Raw genomic sequence first — 19439 nt, 5'->3', positions numbered from 1 at the left:
CAGATGAGAGGGTATTTGTTATTCTAAAGGTTCAATATAACCCAATACTAATACAATGATCCGTAAAAGCAAAATAAAAAAAGATTACAATTTTGAACACTAGATAAAGAGATGAATAACAACAGCAGCTACAGAATTGACGTGTACTATAATACTATACGTAACTGCAGTAGTGGCCGCAGATGAATAGTGGTTCAAATTTTGTGGAAGCAAATCATAAACTGTGGAAACCATCAAGAAGAAGTAGGCAACTTGATAGCTTTGAAAGCAGGATGAAGCAATCCAAGCTCATCCTTGACCTCAAGGGGATTGCTGGTCTCATTCCTCACTCTCTTGACCCTGCGACTAGCAAGTGACTTGTGGGTAAACCCATACATCTGCAAAATCTGATTGTCCCCAAAATTGTAGGCTCTATCCATCTGTTTCAAGCACCTCTCAACTGGGTAATCCCCAAACTTGCCACATGGCTTGCACCCCACAAAGTGAGTCACGAGTGGCCATCTATGGTCACCAAAACCAGGATGATGATTCTCAATCATCTCTTCATACCTATCAACCAAAATCCCCCAATAACCATGCAAATAATAAGCATTCTCAAGGTAAACCTTATCCCCCCATTGCTCCCTCCCAGTGCCCAACAAATAAACCATAGCAGATTGATCATCAGCTTCAAAAACCGGTCGATTCTTGAGCTCCCTAGTGAGGATTTTCCCAGCATCGTCTCTGATTTTCCCTTTGGGACCCATGGGAGCCCAAGCATCAAGAATGTCCAACGACCACTGACAATTCCTAAGAAGGAAACTCCCAGTGTTCAAACCAATCCAATTCTTCTCATCATACACCATCTCGTTCCAACCGTGCATCACAAAGTTCTTATCTTTATATCTCTCCCAGGGAACCTCAAACGCCATATCAGTGAACATGGCATCACTGTCCATCCACCACAGAAACTCAACCTCGGGATGAGACAGCAACAGCTTCCGAATCAAAGGTAACTTAGCCCAAAACCCTGCCATTTCAGCGTCCAAAAGTGCCATGTTGTAGAATATCTCAATCCCGTGAAGCCTGCAATAATCAATCTTGTTCTTAATAGACTTCAACAGGTAATGATCCCCAACCGGGTTCTCGCACGGTTTGGGCGAAGACCCGGTTACCAGAAGAACCCGGGGCTTATTGGGTCCGATAAAATTCGGGTAATCCGGGTTTTTTTTCAGCCACCGACCACGTTGTTGGTCCCAGTCAGAGATCTTGGGACCCAAACTGTAAGGTGTGTTTGGATCACGCTTCTCATCATCGCCGCCGACATCCTCGTCCACTAGGATCTTCGACATGTCGAAGGTGGCGTAGCTGTTGGATTCCGTTTGAACTTCTTCGAGGACGCGGCGAGGCTCCACCCGGCGGCCACCATAGTAGAGGTGGTCGCGGATCTCCTTCAAGTCTTGCTCGGGGGTTCCGAACTTGCCGGCGCCGATTGTGCCGCGGAGGACGACCACCGTGAGGAAGAGGCAGAAGAAGGTGACGGTGCCGTGACGGCACGCACGTTGGATCTGACGGAGTCGGCGAGTTCCCAGGCACCGCTCCAGCATTGTATCCGCCACCGACACTGCTTCCAAGCTCTGTGAAGTGATAAAATAATTTGGATAGCGAAAAGTGCAAAAGGGTGATGATGGTAAGATCGTAAATAAATGATGAATTTGGGGTCTTTTATTTCGACAGTCGGTGATGAAGAAAAAGCCACAAATGTATGAAGGAGAACGAACTGAGATTTTTCCCCCTTCTATTTCCGCTGTTTCCTTTATTATTGTTATTATTATTCCATTTCTTCCAATAATGTTTTCGTTCTTTTTCTTACATGATTGAATTATTGCAGTATACAGCTGGACTAAACACGTATATGGATATCAATGATATATCTCCTAAATGATACGTAAATGGGCTCGAATCTTCCTAATTAATTATTTGTGGAAAGAAAAAAAAAAAAAAAGTTAGCTTTCACAACAATACAAAAACTTGAATTTTTTCAAGCGTGAGACACGCGAGAAGAACATGAGTTAAAAAGTGATTAATTTAACCTAACCAAAGGTATAATTATGGTTAAGCTTAATGTTTTAAATTTTTGTTATTTAATTAGTATCAAATAATATAAGTTAATGAATTCTCTTATTTATGTGCGATTATTTCAATTGTCAATTATTTTTTGTTACTCTATATTTATTTTCAGCTCTCTCAATATATGGCAGAAATTGCTTTACATAATTTGATCTTTGTAATGCCCGGCCGCTTCAAGAATCAATGATTATCCCCACATATTAACACGAGACTTTTAACTATGGAGTTCTTCCGTTCTGCGCTACCGAAAAGTAGATGCATCTTGTTAGTATAGGTAGTACCAATTATTCTTATAAGTTATCCCAAACTGCACAGTCTCATATCTGCACAATCTTTGAATTCCTCAGATGTCGATTCTATTCATTCATGCGTGTAACCCCTTGCTGGAAGCTAAGCTTGTCATGAGTCGTTCCTTGTTCGTGCCTCTTTGCACCGGTGATCACTCTCCGCCCTCGTCAGCGCCCGGGATTTTACAATCTTACATAAGATATGATAAGATTAAATCCATAAATATAATAGGTATGTTTTATTTTTTAGGGTTTTATAAAAGTTATGTTGTAGGAAAATTAATTGTGTAATGTTCTAGAGATTCGTTTTGCGTGTCTTAGTTAATTTTTTTCAAAAAGTGTAGGCCCCACAAAATATTGTGTGTATAAAAAATTTTGTTGTGTCATGTTAAATGATGAATGCAAATTCCTATTTTTTAACCAAAATATAGATTAACCTATGATTAGACTCAAAATCGTGATTGAATAAAACTCTCTAAAATGACGATTACGAGATTCATTGTAACCAACTATTGTTAGGTTGATATAAAGTAATATTGGTGTTACAAAATATTTCTACTTGATATTTATGGTGATTTAATTTTAAACCACACAAAATGGGGAAAAATAACAATGAAGTGTAAAAAAATAAAAAATAATATTCAAACAGAAAATAATAATAATAATAATAATAATTAAAGTCAACTTGGCAACATTTTAATTTGACCTGAACTGATTTGACATTTGCTTGATAAGAAAGAATGCCACCTTGAATTGAAGCTTCTATAAATAATCATGGGATAATTTTCCTACTTTTTAAATTTTTCCTCTATTAGCACATATAAATAGGGGAAATAGAAGTGTTATGTAATAGAAAAAATCTCTACTTTCTTACACACTCAATATAGTGTGGGATCCATTTCAACTTTTTTTATTTTTTTCTGTATAATGGGGCCCGTGTTTTTGTGTGTGTAACATGACACAAATGGTGTCATGTTACATGACAAACAATTATCCCATAAATATTTAGACAATTTTTTTATAAAATGCATAATTTACTTAAAAACTATTTAGATTCTCATAAAATATAGTGTATCAGTAACAAATCATAGATCCGTTGAAGTATACCGTTTCATGATCAACTTGCATTAGTAACTCTCACTGTTTCTTCAATTGTAAATTTTCTGGCCATCTTTAAATTTTTCTAAAAAAATAATGTAATAATGCCGTGAAGATTACAATACAACTATTTGTATGGATAATATGAAGAAGCAAATACTTTCGTGCAGACTCAATTAAAAGTGAGACCCATCAAGATAGAAAAAGCAAAAGCAAAAGCGCAGTTTTTCGAAGGGTCAGTAGAAAAAAAATGAGTTTTCCTATTAAATGAGATGATGATTTTCCTATTTCTATATACATTAATATGAAGACATAGAACAGGAAAGTTTTATTTATTTTTTAATGTTTAAGGTTATGATTGGATATTTTTGACGAATGGAATGTCATTTTATATGATAAATGAAATGACAAAAAGTAAGGTCGAATTACATAAATTTTCCGTAATATTATTTAGATGTTTAATGATAAAAATAGAGAAAAGTTTTAATTTATTTATTTAAAAAATCTAGTAAAACTGAATTGAACGTTAAGAATTATGAAGTGAGCGATGGGATGAGGTTTCTCTTATTTCATTCCGCACCCTGCACTCTAATTTAAAAATAAATAAAAGTTAGAAATAAGAAATGCAACAAAATTTGTCCATTTCTTCCCATTTCATTGTATTTTTAATATTCAAAATAATAACATATATTACCATTACATTCAGTTCTCCTCCCTACAGTCAAAAATCCCAAAAAGCTTAAATATACTTCCATTCGTAAAATTGAACTTGTGGGGACTAAAGTCCTAATAAAACATGACAAGAATGTGCAACTCATAAATGGTCCGTCTTTCTAAACCCAAGAAACACATGAATGGGGGTTCCACAACTGTTCAAAACACCAAAAAAATCGAATCCGCTATCGTAAGCTGTAACGAGTACATGACTACGAGGTATGTGCTACATGCCCAAAGAGGCCTCTTTGATCCATTTGAGATTTTTACCCATTTAATTTATCAATTTGGTATTTGATTCACATTATTTAGGAATGGTCAGCGCCGCAAAGGGATCCAGCGACACCGAGTGTCGCGAACAACCCCTCACGTCACTCACACATTCAGTTTTTTTTTATCATTTGAGTGTCGTCCCCCTCTCCCGGAGAACTCATGGAATTGTGCCACGTGGCACAATATCTTTAGTCCCATTTTTGTAAAATTTTAGAAGGCAATAACTTTTAACTCGGGTATTCAAATCAAATTATTATTTTTTATTTCACATAACTTTTTGATATTTACGTAATGACACATCATTTGATATATTTTATCTCTCACAAACATAGTTCAAATCCTTAAAAAAGTTGAACTAGTGTTGCAAATTTGAACTATGTTAATGGAAGATAAAACATGTCAAATCAAAAAAAAAATCATCTTATTTAAATACTCGAGTCAAAAGTTATGACTTTCCGAATGTGAGTGCCTCAAGAGAAGGGGGCGTCACTCAATTGAAAATAAAATAAAATAAATAAAAGAATGTGAGTGACGCTCTGGGTCCCTTTTGTGTCACTAAATGACCTCTATTAATAAATATCGTGAATCAAATATCAAATTGATAAATTAAAGGGATAAAAACTCCAAATGAGTTAATTTGATACAAAACAAAAAATAGATGTGAAAAGAATTTTGGAAACCCCAGTAACAAAAAAACAACAAAAGGGATCCGTCAAAACAAAACATTTTAAGAAAAAAAAAAAGAGGCTCCATTTCTTAGCTAGTTTTATATAACCCATTTGATATCTACATATTCGAGAATCAGCAAAATTCAACTCCGCATTGTTCACAAATAAATTGACTTTCTTCATTACCTACAATAAAAGTAAACATGTTAGGAACAGAACCTTCCTCAAAAAGGTCTAAAGGATAAGCTACATAAGTAATAAATTGACTTTCTTCTCCGGATCGTATTGATTCTTATCAAAGAAAAACAGGATTAGTTGTTTAATGTGGGCACGATAACTAACACACCACACCAGAGGTGCATCCCGTTCTCAACCTATGACCAATATAAACTTGAAAGAGCCGCTAAAGAGACTTGAACGACGCAAAGGCAGGAAACCTATTTCAGCCCACACTAGCCAAGACGCTATACCCATAAAGAAAGACGATTGCAAAGTGACCAAGTGCATGAAGCAAAGTGGTGTACAAAAGGCGTAAGACCAAGAAACTGACTGCACTTTGGGCCGAACCAAAGAGGGTGATTATGGCCAGGGGTTTAAAAAACCCAAAGGAACCAAAGTGGATTGAGAATCACACCAATTTGTATAACAAGAATTGGTTTTTTAAAATATTCCTTCAAGCTGAATGTTTTTTTTTTTTTTTTTTTTAAGTTTAGTTCAAAGTCAGTTTGAAATCATTTAAAACCGAATCGTTCAATAATATCACTATATTGCTGGTGTGATAGAAATGAGTCTATTTCCCTTGATAAAAATTGTAATCAGTGGAGTAATTGATGAAATAAAAACATTCCTTGTCTGTTTAGACATGATGTAATATAATATTTTTCAGATATAATAATGAACTCAAATTTCAACTAATGTATAATTAAATTTTAAGTACATTTCATTTAATATATTATTTAAGAAGTAATTTAATTTTATTATTATCCTGTGCTTAATATTATGCGATGTTAACGAGTTGGTACGTAACGAAGTTTTACATATTTAAAGTTCAAATAACTTTTAGAAAATGAAAATGAAAATCTTAACTCGAGTGACTCAAAAGATGTGCATGCCAACCATTCTATTTCCTAGCATTGTTTTTGAAAAGAAACAATTTTTTTTTTATTTTTGTGCCTTGGAACAGTTTATGGAAAAAAAATTATGTTTGATAACATGTTCTATTTTTATTCCGAGAATGAGAATTGTGTTTGATAACACAACAAATAATATAATAAAAATAATTCTTATTAAATGTAAAAAAAATTTGGATCATCGCTTTCTTTTTCATATGGTGTGGTTGTGGTGGTGGTGGTGGCGGCGATACGATAGTGGTGGTGGCTATGACGTGGTGAAGATAGTGGTGGTGGTTGTGACAGCAGTGGCTCTGAGAATTATTTGATGTCTCCTCTCCTGCCGTAGATCTTTTAATTCCTTTATAACCATTTTCTTTATAAAAAAAAATCTTAAAAAAGTTCATCATAAATAAAAATAAAATAAATTGTCTTAAACTAAAATCGTTGTTCATTTTCCATCAACCCTTGACAATATAGTTATGAGATTAGGGTTGATTGACAATTTTACTCTTGTTTTAATTTTTTTGTCCACTTTTTCTTTTTTTCATAAATTATATATCAATCTAAAGTTGTTTTAAAATATATATCAATTTATCCCTACTTGATGAAACCCTAGTACTTGATAATTTATTTATTCTAGTAAATGATTCATTTATTTGAGTAACTACTGTCACATGAGCAAATTGATATATAATTTGATAAGATGGATATATTGATATATATTTTTAGAAGAGGGGAAAAGTGATAAAAAAATTAAAATAAAGACAAAATGATCAATGGACCATGAAATAGGATAAATAAATAAAAGAAGAATCTAAACAACTAACAAAAAATTATATTTTCTTCTCTTTTATTTTTATAAAAAATAATTTTTTTTTGTTTTTTTATTGTTTCACAATACTCTTTTTAGTGAATAAGTTGATAGTAATAAAAATTATTGAAAAATTGTTTAACATTTATGTAATAATGATTTATGTAATTTGATTATTACAAAATAGAATAAATTTATTTATGTTGTTTGGTATTTTTTTAAATTAAATTGTTGGACAAGGTTGTACCGAGGGGGCGGTTGACGAAATTTTTTTTGAATACTAGAGAAATGTAATTATTATGGAAATGGTTGGAAAGTGAGTTTGGTAGGAAAATGTAAAAAAAGTTGTTTGGTTGATCAAAACATTACTAGAAAAATTTATTTAAATTTGCAAAATCTATGTTCGGGAGAAACTTTGCACCTGTTTTTTCACTTCCCCAGTTATCTCAAAATACCACATCTCAAGTGGTATTCTGTAACAGTGAATTTCAACACAAAAGTTATTTCCCCATCTATCATATTTGCCTAGTATATTTTTCAAAAACCTGAAGCAAACGTGGTATTTTTCAATATCCACTTACACTTTTCTATCAATCCCAAAATAAATCTTCTACCAAACACTACCTAAGTGCTTTTTATTTTATTTGTTTTTTTTTTTAATTCTTAAATAACACGAATACTCATGGATACTCGTCCTGTTGCCGTTCCTAAGCCCATCTACATCACTTTTAACTTCTAAGAAAGCGGGTATTTGTTAGAAAAGATATTATTTTTTAGTGGGAAGAAAAGATTCCCCAGAATATGGTGAATTTTTTTTTGTTCAGATAAGTTATGAAGAAGTGTTCAATAAGTCTAAATTTTTTTCAAAAATATTGAGTTAATTTTACTGATGTTATGGAAAAATAAAAATACCATATATCATATGATATTTTTATTTGGGAATATGATATGTAAAATAAAAGGATGGAAAAAAACGTTTCCTGAGATAATTATCGGTTTCCTCATACCAAACTTTGAAAAAAAAAATTACCCCACCCCTCTCTCCCAAGATTTATAAGAAAATTCCCATATCAAACAGCCCCTTAGCGGTATTGACAGAAATAATCTCAATTAAAAAATTTGTGAGAATACCTCATAAGAAACTAAAAATGGATTAAACTTTAACTTTTTCTTTCCCCCTAAGGATTGGTCCAAATATTTGCGAAGAATCCATTTGCTTTATTCGCTGAATGAAAAGTTATTTACGCGTAACTTTTTGGACATAGACAACACGAATATGGAACCAAGAGCCAGCAGTCCATAATATAGAAGGAAAGAGATAGAAAAATGAATGATGGAAATTACATTTATAGAAGATATGTAACTAAATATATTTATGCGTGTAAAATGTTGAATTTTGCTTTTTCACTAAAGTCTAATAGAGTCTAGAGTGTAAGAAGAGCCTAAGAAACCTAAAGTCCATTATGCTTAGAGTTAGGATTTCTTGGAACCCATACATATTCTATATATATTCTATGTTTACCGTCATCAGCCTCTCTTGTCTTTACTTGATGGTTGCAGAAGCTGAGGTAAGGTCATCTTCATGAAAGTGAGAGAGTGCCCACACACTTCCCGTTTCCCCCTTGAGACATAGTCTGAAAGATCAGCCACAATCTAGCTTCAAGGAGGTTGTTCATGTTGTGGTACTGAGGTGAGCTGTTCGTGAAGAGGAATCATACAAATAAAGATTCTACACGAGACCTGCGCACCAAGAAGTAATTGTGAAACGAGGATGATTCAGTAAGCATACCCAATGTACTAGGTCTTTAATCGCTTCCGCATAAATCCAAAAACAAATATATTTATGCGTGTAAAATTGATAAGGAAAAGTTTTTTTGGTGAATGCTCATCGAATTATGAATCATTTACGGGTTTTTCCAGATCGTCGAAAACTCAAACGATTCATATATATTCTATGGAATTGCTGGATTTTCTCTCGTTATATCGTATTATTTTTTAAATTGTGGATACATCAAGTGTAATAATGATATTCGACAGCTTAGGAGAGAGTTCCTGTTCCTCGATGCATTTGCGTTGCGTTGATGTATGCACAATCACATTAAGATATCATATGGGCAGCATTGCAAGCTAGTGATAGCCATTAAATATAGTAAGTGTGAATGTAGATATAGAAGGGTCTATACCCTTGGATTTGGGGGTCTCTATTCATTCAAGTTGGTGGTCCGGGACAAAATTATAGTTGGACAGAAGATAATGGGACAAAGGTTTATGAGGTGTATTTTGGTTGTCACACAAAAAAGTAAAGATGCCATCATAATAATCATAGAAGCGCGTTCGCTGATTTTGATTGATGTGGATAATAATGCATGTGAGGCTGGCTTTAATTGAAGAATAGCATTCCCCCTCGGAAAGGAAAGCAAAAGAAAGCGATGATTTTAAAGACACTTTTAAAGGATGCTTATGAAAACGTCTACTGTATATTATTTAAGTTTGATGATGGCCGTGATAGATTTGATAACCAACTCAACTGAAACTCATTGCTACTATATCATTTGAAAGAATCATAAATATATAAGAGTTAATCAACGGTAATAAAAGATAAAACAGAAAAAGAAATTAAAATAAAAAGTTAATCAACGATAATAAAGGATGAAAAAAATAAAAAATTACAAAATTATCACTGTTAATTTGTATATTTAATGGTTAATATACTTTTATGTAACATTGTTATATTATTTAACACACGAAATGATGTATTTTCTTATTTTTTTTATTATTATTGAATTTGATTATGAAAATTCAAAAGACCAATAAAAAAGCGGTCGAAAAGAGATAGCTGCGCTATCAGCGGCATGGAGGTTGGAATTTAAAATTGTAATTGCGTAACTATTCTTGAAACTTTGTTTGATGTTGCCTATTTGTGTGTTATTTTACTCGTAAACAAAAACAGCGGAATAAGTAATAATATTGAGTCCTTTTAACAAAGAAAGAAAGATGACCATGGACTGCGATTGCCCTTTTTTTATACTCGTTTTGAATCATAATAAGAGGAGAAAGTGACTCATGACCTTTTATTTGCTATTTTTATGAGAAAAATCTGGATAAATATTCCTAAAAAATTGACATTATAGCGAGCATAATCAACGGGCAAGATCCAGCGGGGCATTCCTCAATTTCAACAAAATAAGGCACCGAACAAATACCCGCCTCCTTCTCTCACAAGCCACATATCCAAAAGGCAAAATCCAAAAAGAGACACATTTTTAGTTTTCATATTGTCCATCGCCCTTATCTTCAAAACCCCATAATTTCAGTTCACATTACCTTCCAAACCAACCACACACTGCCATCAAATATATCCCCAAATTTCCAACTAAAAAAAATTAAAAAAAGAAAAAACATATATGTTAATGAAAAAGCAGAGAGTACAAACAGAAACAACCGATGATTAACACCAATAATAAAAATAATGACAGATAGTAATTTTGACGCAACCAAATAATAATCAATAATAAGATGTTTACCTAAAATTAAATTACAATACAAATACAAATACAAACGGCAATTAAATTTTATTGAACTTACACTGCTCTTTCTCTAATTGTATGTATATATGTAGTAGTAGCATAACGATACCGATTCTCATCAATTACAAAAGTATATATATATAAAAAAAATCAAAAAAAAAAAAAAAGGTAAAGATAAAATGAGTAGAAGAACTTCAACGCCTGCATCGGGTGATAGCACTGCATCCGCGACGGTAGGGGTTGGCCTGAGCGCCGGGCCGACAATTGTAATAGGAAGCGCCGCGTCGTGAGCAAGGGACGGTGTTCCTCCTCAGCGCACCATAGCTAATGTATCTCCCTCTGCCGGCTAAAATGCGCCGGTTGCTCTCAGAATCCATCAGAAACTCGGTGTCGTCTTCATCTCCGACGAGCAGGCTGCACTCGGCGATGGATCCGCGGCAGTCGGACTTCAGCGGGAGGAAGAAGGCGCCGAGCTGGTTGTCAATGTCGCCGGTGAAAGCAAGGGTGGATGATGAGGAGATAGACACGTGGACGGCCAAGATCGCACACACCAGAAAGAAACCATAGAAGCTGCTTCTTGTTGAACTCCCCATGTTTGAAATTACTTGTGTTCTGTTCTGTTCTGTTCTGTTTAGTTGGTGAGGAGGAGCCTCTGCTCTCAGCTTTTAAACGACGGCTTCCTAACAAATGCCATCAGATGTGCCCTTTATTTACGAGTGCTGCCACTTGACTTTAACGTGACTGGTAGTGGTAATTGCTTCACTCGCACACATTAATCAATCATATATTTGACTTTATTCAACCTTTTAAATCTTGTGTCCCTAAAATAAATAAATAAATAAATAATAAAAATGAAATAAATAAATTCCTATAAAGAGAGAACATGAATTCGCGATTGCAAGCCAGTTGGGGCCAGCCTATGACTATGAATCACATTGATTTATTGTTCTTATTTATTTATTTAGGCTTATTTGGGCGGTTCCAGGTGATTTTTGTTTCTTTATATGTATAAATACTCACTAGAGAAACTGTTATATATGTAAATAAATGATATGATGTGTGCAAACATCCAAGTGCCACCGCAGTTGATGAATGAAATTTTTCAAATACAACTAAACAATATTACTGTACATAGAACCTAAACCGTTGATAGAGTATGGTTTTTTTTATCGTTGTAGCTCTTATTTAATAATTAATTATTAAATTGATCTTGATTATAAGTTATTTTAAAAAATTAACTTTTTCAGAAAACATAACATCAATCTATTCTTGTTTGACCGTTGACCCTCAAACCTACCTAGGTACCTCCCTCCCTACCAGGAGGTTTCTTGAATTTTTTTTCCTATCCGGGTAGTCAAGAGAATACCCTGGTATATTTCAAAATTCTGAAAAAATGTGTTAATTATTTATCCTGGTAAAGAGGGGCTACTCAGGTAAATAATCATAACTTTGAAGAACATGAATAGTAACTTAAAGTTTTGGATGCACACCAAATAAAGTACGTACAAAATTTGCAAAATTGGTCCTCGAAGGCACCAAATTGAAATCATTAATACCAAACAAATTTTGAAATCAGAAGAACATGACGAGACTCAAAGGGACATCAACAGCCACCGATAATATCTCGCTTGCATATCCATCACCCTAAGAAGTTTCACCCGCTAACTATGCATATCAATGAACATATGATATATGAATCTAAAATACGCGGATTGCACTTCCCATAGTGCTCTTCAGGTATAAGCATCTCACCTGTTCACATGTAATCAAAATCAAAATTGGAAATAGTAATTTGATAGCTAAAAAAGATCATGCAACAAAAACAACTGTTAAATAACAAGAGAAGAGAGAAATATTGAAATAAAACTGTATGTATTGAAGTGATATATGATGTACAATATATAGACACACTAATGGGCTTAGCCAAGACCTAATACAAATCCTAAAGAAATAAGGAAATAAATATTATAGATATACAAAAGATATATTCTTTCTAACACTCCCCTTCAAGCTGGAGCGTATTGATCATATGCACCAAACTTGTTACATATAAATTTTATTCGAGGACCCCTCAAAGACTTTGTAAATATATCTGCTAATTGATCATTAGAGGGTACAAAACTAGTTGTAATTTTATCAGCAATAACATTTTCTCGAACAAAGTGACAACCTATTTCTATACACCGGTATGTGGGTCGTCGGAAAAATCCACCGGATGGTGGTGGTTGACGGAATCAGAGGCTTGAATGCAGAATAAACGTCCGAAAACTGACAACGAGACAGTTCTGAAATTTTTTTTAAAAAAATAATGAACAGTGGGTTCACCGGAAAAAAAATTCAAAGTTCCTTAGGCTCTTGATACCATGTTAAATAACAAGAGAAAAGAGGAACATTGAAATAAAACTGTATGTATTGAACTGATATATGATGTACAATATAGACACACTAATGAGCTTAGCCCAAACCTAATACAATCCTAAAGAAATAAGAAAATAAATATTACAGATATACAAAAAAAAACATTCTTTCTAATAACAACCAAAAAGTTTCCCGAACGTAGGTTAGTTATAAGAAGATTCTCTTTACAGCTACAAACATTATATTGGTCAATCCAATAGATAGAGCTCACAGGCTTTATCATATTGTCACTTCATTATGTGCTTTTAATTTATTATGGCAAACTGATAGACACACATATGCTAGGATATGCAAGCTATGATTATTTATTCGGGCAAATAAATCAAATATTTTCCTAAAGTTTTGAAATATACCAGAGTATCTCTTTGATTATTCGAGTAGAGAAAAAATTTCAAAAAATACCCGGGTAAGAAGGGGGTTACTCGGGTAGATTTGATACAGATATGGACAAATTGGTGTTATGTTTTATGGAGAAGTTAAATTTTTGAAATAATTTATAATCAAGATCAATTTGATAATTAATTATTGAATAAAGACTAGACTGGTTAAAAAACCTACTGAGTATAGATATTTTAAATACCATAAGTTTCATTTCATTTAAAGAAATACTTAAAAGGCATAAAATAATTGTGTATTATGATATGTTCATGTACCAAACACAGGCATAGAAAGTGTAAGACAGACCTACAATCGACGTTTTTAATATTATATAAAGCATCAGGCTATAGTTAGTGTCATCTTTCCTTACACCACATGCAACCGCGTTAGTCATGAAGCTGTCTTTGCAGTTTGACGTTTCAACTTCAAGTAACGTTTATCGGCCACTGATTGAGGTCTTATTTTACGCCCTTTGGTTCTTTACGACTCAATAAAGTAGATGATTATGCAATGTGCCCGTCATCGTCACATACTCACATCCATACTTAATATGTTTGAATAATATTTTTCTTTTGTAACTGCAAAACTGACTATATACTAAAAGTAATTCATCAAGGAAACAGACTTGTTGCGCTAATTTATAATTTTTTTTAAATAATTTAAATGTATTGTCAATATAAATAATTTTATACTGCTAATTAATGATGCTACATTATTTAGTGATTAAGTTAATAGAAAAATATTTCTACAGTTACTGTCGGTAAGTTATCTGTATTTATTCTCAAAACGACATCGTTTTGGAATTGAAAGATTAAAAAATTATAATTATGAAGACTATAATAACCCTGAAATAAATTAAAATTACAAAAATACCATGATTTTCGTCCCAAAACAACGTCGTATTGAGCTTACTGCAGAAAAAACAAACTCTTAAATTAACACATGAATTATCAAACTTATTAAATAATGCGACGAAATATTATTAAATAACAATGTAATATTTTGTAAAAAAATTTCACTAACCTTCCATCAAAATTAAAAGTTATTTCTCATTGATGTGTATTGTATAAGCAAAGTATATGTATTTATATAAACAAAGTCATATATTTCACAAAGCATATGACTCTATTATCTCATCATTCGGTTTTTTCCAACGAGCAAAGATTGTCTAAAAAAAAAAAGTGATACACAGATTCACATACCTATGATCATAGCAAGAATAGTTAATAACAAATATGTTAAGCTTATATCAGCAAATTGAGGCTGATCTAGATGATAGAAACAAAGTCCAGTATCTACCGTTGGCCACAATGAATAAACCATATTTATATTATAAAATCGAGAGGATGTAATAAATATACTAAATTTGAGTATTTGTAATCTACCATCCCTTCATAGAAAATAAATAAATCTAGTATTTATGTTATTTCGTTCTCTATGTACCAATCCATTTTTTTTAGTGTTCTGCATTTGTTTTGGTCACGGAAACAAACATTTTTGGGTGGGCCTGGTTTGAAAAAAGGACTGGATTTGACTAAATTACATGGGGATTAGAAGGCCTAAAATCGGGCTTAGCATAAATCCAACCCGGCCCAAACCCGAATGAAACTAGGTTTTTCTGCTTCATATGCTATCGTCTTCTTGAGCCCTAAAACTTTCGCCTCTCGTGGTACGCTCTCTCTTTGGTTCCTTGTTCATGTATTTTGTGATTTTGTAATTTTGTAATGTAATATGGATTCTGGACTCCGCTAATCTATCCTATTACGTTCTTAATATTCTCACCAATTTTGATGCGTTAATCCCCCCCTTTGTCTCTCATTATCAGTGTGATAATCTATGTTCAATTTCCCCCTTTTTTCTGATATTTTTGTATTTTTTTTAATTAAAAATAGCTTTCTTTGTATTAATCATTTATGGTTAAACGCAACTGCTTCCTGAGATGGAAAATTTTAATTTTATATCGGTTTAATCACTTGTAGTCTTATTCTGTTCTGATTTAGGTTTCTAGATATTTGACGAAGAGGTTTATACAACGAGCATAAGATGCAGAACGAGGAGGGTAAGCTCACTGAGCTATACGTTCCAAGGAAATGGTATATTTACATTTGAAGTTGTAATTGCTTCTTAAATTGTGGGTTTGTTTGTTCCTTTGTAGTTTGAACTAATGCCCAATTACGATGCAGCTCTGCCACTAACAGGCTGATAACTTCAAAGGACCATGCCTCGATTCAGATTAACATTGGCCACTTGGATGAGACTGGTATCTATAATGGTCATTTCACCACATTCGCCCTCTGTGGTTACATCAGAGCACAGGTCTTTATATTTTATTTGACCCTTTTCCTAATGTATTCCTGAATTGCATTATGGTTTATTTTTGCTGGATTTGTGTGATTGTGTCTTACAATATTTTGAGTCTTGGCAACTTAACACTATGGATTGGCTTCCAATGGCAAATGGCTTTCCATACTTCTTTTTTCGTATATTGGTTGATTTTGACTAATTGTGTTTTTGCCTCTTATAAACCAATTTGATCGTGCGGTTGTAGTTAATGAATTGTGTTCTAATTTACCCACCTGGCAATATCTCTAAAACACCGCAAAAATTTAGTAAGCCCTGTTATTAATTTGTACGTAATAATCAACCTTGCTTATGTTGCATAAACATTGTTGATTATTGCTGCATATCCTCTCAAAAAAAGTTGAATTAGCCTGAATATCAATTTGTTGAGGATGAGTTTCTGCTGTCTTCTTACTCCCTTTTTTGTTTTTTAACTTTTCTTTTTGGCCGAGGAGGAATGTGCAGCGTGTTTGTGGGGATTTATAAGAACTTTTGATTTTCTTCTTTGGTTGTGTATTCATATCTCATTCTATATGCCTTGTGCTATGTTTTCTTTTTTCTTTTTGGATGAAGCTATGATACAGTAATATGATCAACGACTGAGTAGATTGTCCAGTTTCTTGTACTTTGTTTACATTTTTATGTATGTTGGAAATTGTCTTAATCATTGTATTCTGATTCCTGTCGGGCTTATGGAACATGCCTGGGCCTGTATGTTTCAATGGAATAAATCTTTAGTGCTACCGTAGCATTGAAGATTCAGTGCTACTCCCATTCATTTTGTGACACGTGGATATCATGTCATCTGGAAAGAGAAAAAATTAAATGACAACTAATCATATGATATGGTTTTTGTCACAAAATGAATGAAAGTAGCACTGAGTGTTATGGTAGCACTAAAGATTTATTTGTTTCAATGGTGCACCTGTATAATTTACTCACGAATTGCATTTCTTACCTAATGATTTTATGTTTTTCTTGTCAGGGAGATGCTGACAGTGCACTAGATCGCTTGTGGCAGAAGAAGAAAGCTGAAGTTAAACAACAGTAGTAGTGATGATAGTTTTGTCTGAAGTTCTACTATTGCGGGAGATGTTCGAGTCTTACGATTGTAGAACTTGGCTAATTTAACCACAAATTTTGCAGTATTTGCTTTTCATTGATTAAAGTTGCTTTTTGACTGATTGAAACTGCATTCAAAAGATATTTGGTTGTTTCCTCCTATTCCATTCATTGTGTTGATTTATGAATATATTTGAGGAATTTTATAGGTTGGTTTGATAGAATGTGTATTTAGTCAAGTTTGTTTCTGTGATTGTCCTTAATATGATGATTGGTGCAGTGGCCTTCTCTGCAGCAACTTGGAGAATTGTCCAGAGACGAGTGGTACTAAATTACTAAGAGTAGGTGTTTGAAGAAAAACTTGTCAAACTGCGTTTGTCTATATACTCCGTTGCTCCTAAAGCCAATTTTGACGCCTACGTTGAAACTTGTTTTAAAGGCCTAATGTCAAATCTTTTAAATTTTTTAATTGAAAAAAAATTAGGTTTCTCTTTTAGTGTACTGACTTATATGGGTGACATGATACCATTATTGAGTAAAGCATCATGTTATTTTATTTTGTAAAGCACGACTTTATTTAATTCACCATTTTTTTTTTATATTTAAACATGTTAATTTGTATTTAGTTTATTTATATTGGAGAGTTTATATAAAAATGAATTTACTAAGTGTATGTTATTCAGATATAAATTTAGTAGTGTTATATATATAAATTACTGGCCCATTGCAGGGATATGACTTTTTTAATTAAAAAAAAAATTAGAAATTTGACTGTTATAAAATTTATTAGGAATTAAAATTGCGCATTCTTTGTGTTAAGGGATCAAATGAGCAAGTATATTTAAACGATGCTTAAAATCTGATGTCGTTCGGATCAATTTTTTTATTTTTATTTTTTGGAAACGTTCGGATCAATTTTTAAAGCGAGCAAAAGCGAGGATTGTCCTCTCCTTCCAAGTTCGTTTCATTCCTCACCGAAAACAACATAGTGTTCGTTCATCAAGTTTTAAGGTGCTATGCGTTGTTCGCATCAAGTAGGCTTGCATGCTTAGAAAACGTACAAAGATTTATGAACATTGAGTTATTAGCTACACTTCATAAGAAGGAAGTAAATCAGAAGAGAAGCCACATAATAAAAGAGTGGTTGTTAAACATAGTCATTGAAACTGAAGACTCCAACTTTCATGTAAAAGATCAGTAGCAATAAAAAACCTAAGAGGATTAGTAAATCAAAGAAAGAGTCCCACATGATTAATCAACGTGACTGTCATAAATCAATTAAAGTACACAATAAGTTAATTAATAGATAATAATTCTAGAGATTCTAAATCCCAAAAAAGTAGTCGTTAATTAAGATTCAAATCAAAGAAGGAGTTCCGCATGATTAATCAATATGATTGTCATAAATCATTCAAAGTAGATAATAAACACAAAACAAGTTAATAAATGACAATAATTTAAGAGATTTGAAATCCCCAAAAAATAGTCTTAAGATTTAAATCAAAGAAAGAACCCCACGTGATTGTCATAAATCAATTAAAGTACACAATATCGAGAATAAGCGATTTTTATTTTTATTTTAATAATGAAGAGTTTAATGTGCAGAAATAGAAAATTTAGGCATCTTCTTCGTTGGGTTCCTCACTTATCAGCAGGAGCAACTATATTGATAAATTCGAAAAAGAAAAAGAGAAAAAATCCAGAGCACAACGATTTTTCTGGAAAAGTTGATAGACTCCCATGTTCTTCTTTCTATTTTTTGAGTTTCTATAGCCACGTTTCCAAGGACATTCAATCCGAATATGAAGAAAAAAAAGAAAAAAAAACAAACCTTCAAACAACAGAAGGTGTATTTCTTTTTACAACAATGAAATTAGACCCTAAACATATTACAAAATATATTCAGTTCATAATCCCCGTTGCAATATTCACATGTGATACCATCATCTTCATCCTCAACCCATGACGACAATCTTTTTGAAAGTTTTTGCAGTTTACATGTGCTAGAATGACATAAAGATAAGTGATGATTTCGAGCCACTGGATTATTCATCCACATGCTCTTGATAAAAGATTTCACCCTCTCTCTGCATCTTCTAACATAGGTGGATGTTTTCAAAGAACGAAAAAGATCAAATCCCAAGTTTCTTTGTTCTTGATCTTCACCGCACATCAAAAGCATACAATAAACATATTTGGCTTCACCATGACCCTTCAACGCTGCCTTTTTTAAATTTTCAAGACCCAACTTTACTCTCAAAGAACTGAAGTATTGTACCATTCCTTCCCGGTACAAAATCTCTAAGTTACCACTCTCCTTGCAACGATTCAAGAATGATGATTCTTTTTCTTGGGTGAACCATTGCAGTGGCACCAATGCAAACTTATCCATGGATGCATGTTGATACACGTAATTATCCTCTGCAGCGTGAAGAAATTCTTTACAACATAGTTTGACCTTGCAGATGTCAGCAATCGAATGAGATGCCACCTTTGAAAAAATCTCCACTACTAAATCCTTTGGAAGAATTTTGAGGGACTCATGTTTCTTCTTCTTAATCCTTCCCTGCTTTACTCTTAAAACAGCCATTGTTTTAAGGTTGAAAACTTGACAATAATAACTTTAGAATCCTTCCTATTCC

General features: G+C 33.1%; 4 protein-coding genes across 4 annotated transcripts; 1 reads left to right on the top strand and 3 right to left on the bottom strand.

Annotated features, from left to right (window-relative positions):
* Nucleotides 1-1747, bottom strand: LOC133294505 (xyloglucan 6-xylosyltransferase 2-like). Its single transcript, XM_061493188.1, has one exon. The coding sequence runs from the start codon at nt 1584-1586 to the stop codon at nt 234-236; it is 1353 nt and encodes a 450-aa protein (XP_061349172.1). The 5' UTR covers nt 1587-1747; the 3' UTR covers nt 1-233.
* An 8824-nt stretch (nt 1748-10571) lies between these two features.
* On the bottom strand, nt 10572-11247 carry LOC133294528 (protein RALF-like 33). Its single transcript, XM_061493213.1, has one exon. The coding sequence runs from the start codon at nt 11190-11192 to the stop codon at nt 10794-10796; it is 399 nt and encodes a 132-aa protein (XP_061349197.1). The 5' UTR covers nt 11193-11247; the 3' UTR covers nt 10572-10793.
* Nucleotides 11248-15015: 3768 nt separating this feature from the next.
* On the top strand, nt 15016-17239 carry LOC133294519 (small ribosomal subunit protein eS21). The gene is made up of 4 exons (XM_061493204.1): nt 15016-15064; nt 15396-15488; nt 15579-15711; nt 16721-17239. The coding sequence occupies exons 2-4, from the start codon at nt 15439-15441 to the stop codon at nt 16784-16786; spliced, it is 249 nt and encodes an 82-aa protein (XP_061349188.1). The 5' UTR covers nt 15016-15064; nt 15396-15438; the 3' UTR covers nt 16787-17239.
* Nucleotides 17240-18670: 1431 nt separating this feature from the next.
* LOC133294453 (putative F-box protein At1g67623) lies at nt 18671-19387 on the bottom strand. Its single transcript, XM_061493110.1, has one exon. It carries the CDS (start codon nt 19385-19387, stop codon nt 18671-18673), a length of 717 nt encoding a protein of 238 aa, XP_061349094.1.
* Nucleotides 19388-19439: the final 52 nt, after the last annotated feature.

The sequence above is a fragment of the Gastrolobium bilobum genome, unplaced genomic scaffold (genome assembly GCF_033153095.1).
Source record: "Gastrolobium bilobum isolate Gb01-03AN ecotype WA unplaced genomic scaffold, APGP_CSIRO_Gbil_v1 utg5188, whole genome shotgun sequence".
Classification (NCBI taxonomy): domain Eukaryota; kingdom Viridiplantae; phylum Streptophyta; class Magnoliopsida; order Fabales; family Fabaceae; genus Gastrolobium; species Gastrolobium bilobum.
The sequence above is the reverse complement of the archived record's forward strand: the minus strand, read 5'-3'. Positions and strand labels throughout refer to the sequence as shown.

What these genes read in the sequence shown, in the direction of transcription:
- LOC133294505 (XM_061493188.1), bottom strand. Translation starts at nt 1,586, where the DNA reads ATGCTGGAGCGGTGCCTGGGAACTCGCCGACTCCGTCAGATCCAACGT.
- LOC133294528 (XM_061493213.1), bottom strand. Translation starts at nt 11,192, where the DNA reads ATGGGGAGTTCAACAAGAAGCAGCTTCTATGGTTTCTTTCTGGTGTGT.
- LOC133294519 (XM_061493204.1), top strand. Translation starts at nt 15,439, where the DNA reads ATGCAGAACGAGGAGGGTAAGCTCACTGAGCTATACGTTCCAAGGAAA. An exon ending in CTATACGTTCCAAGGAAATG is followed by an intron (nt 15,489 to 15,578) that starts GTATATTTACAT and finishes ATTACGATGCAG; the next exon opens with CTCTGCCACTAACAGGCTGA. An exon ending in GTGGTTACATCAGAGCACAG is followed by an intron (nt 15,712 to 16,720) that starts GTCTTTATATTT and finishes TTTTCTTGTCAG; the next exon opens with GGAGATGCTGACAGTGCACT.
- LOC133294453 (XM_061493110.1), bottom strand. Translation starts at nt 19,387, where the DNA reads ATGGCTGTTTTAAGAGTAAAGCAGGGAAGGATTAAGAAGAAGAAACAT.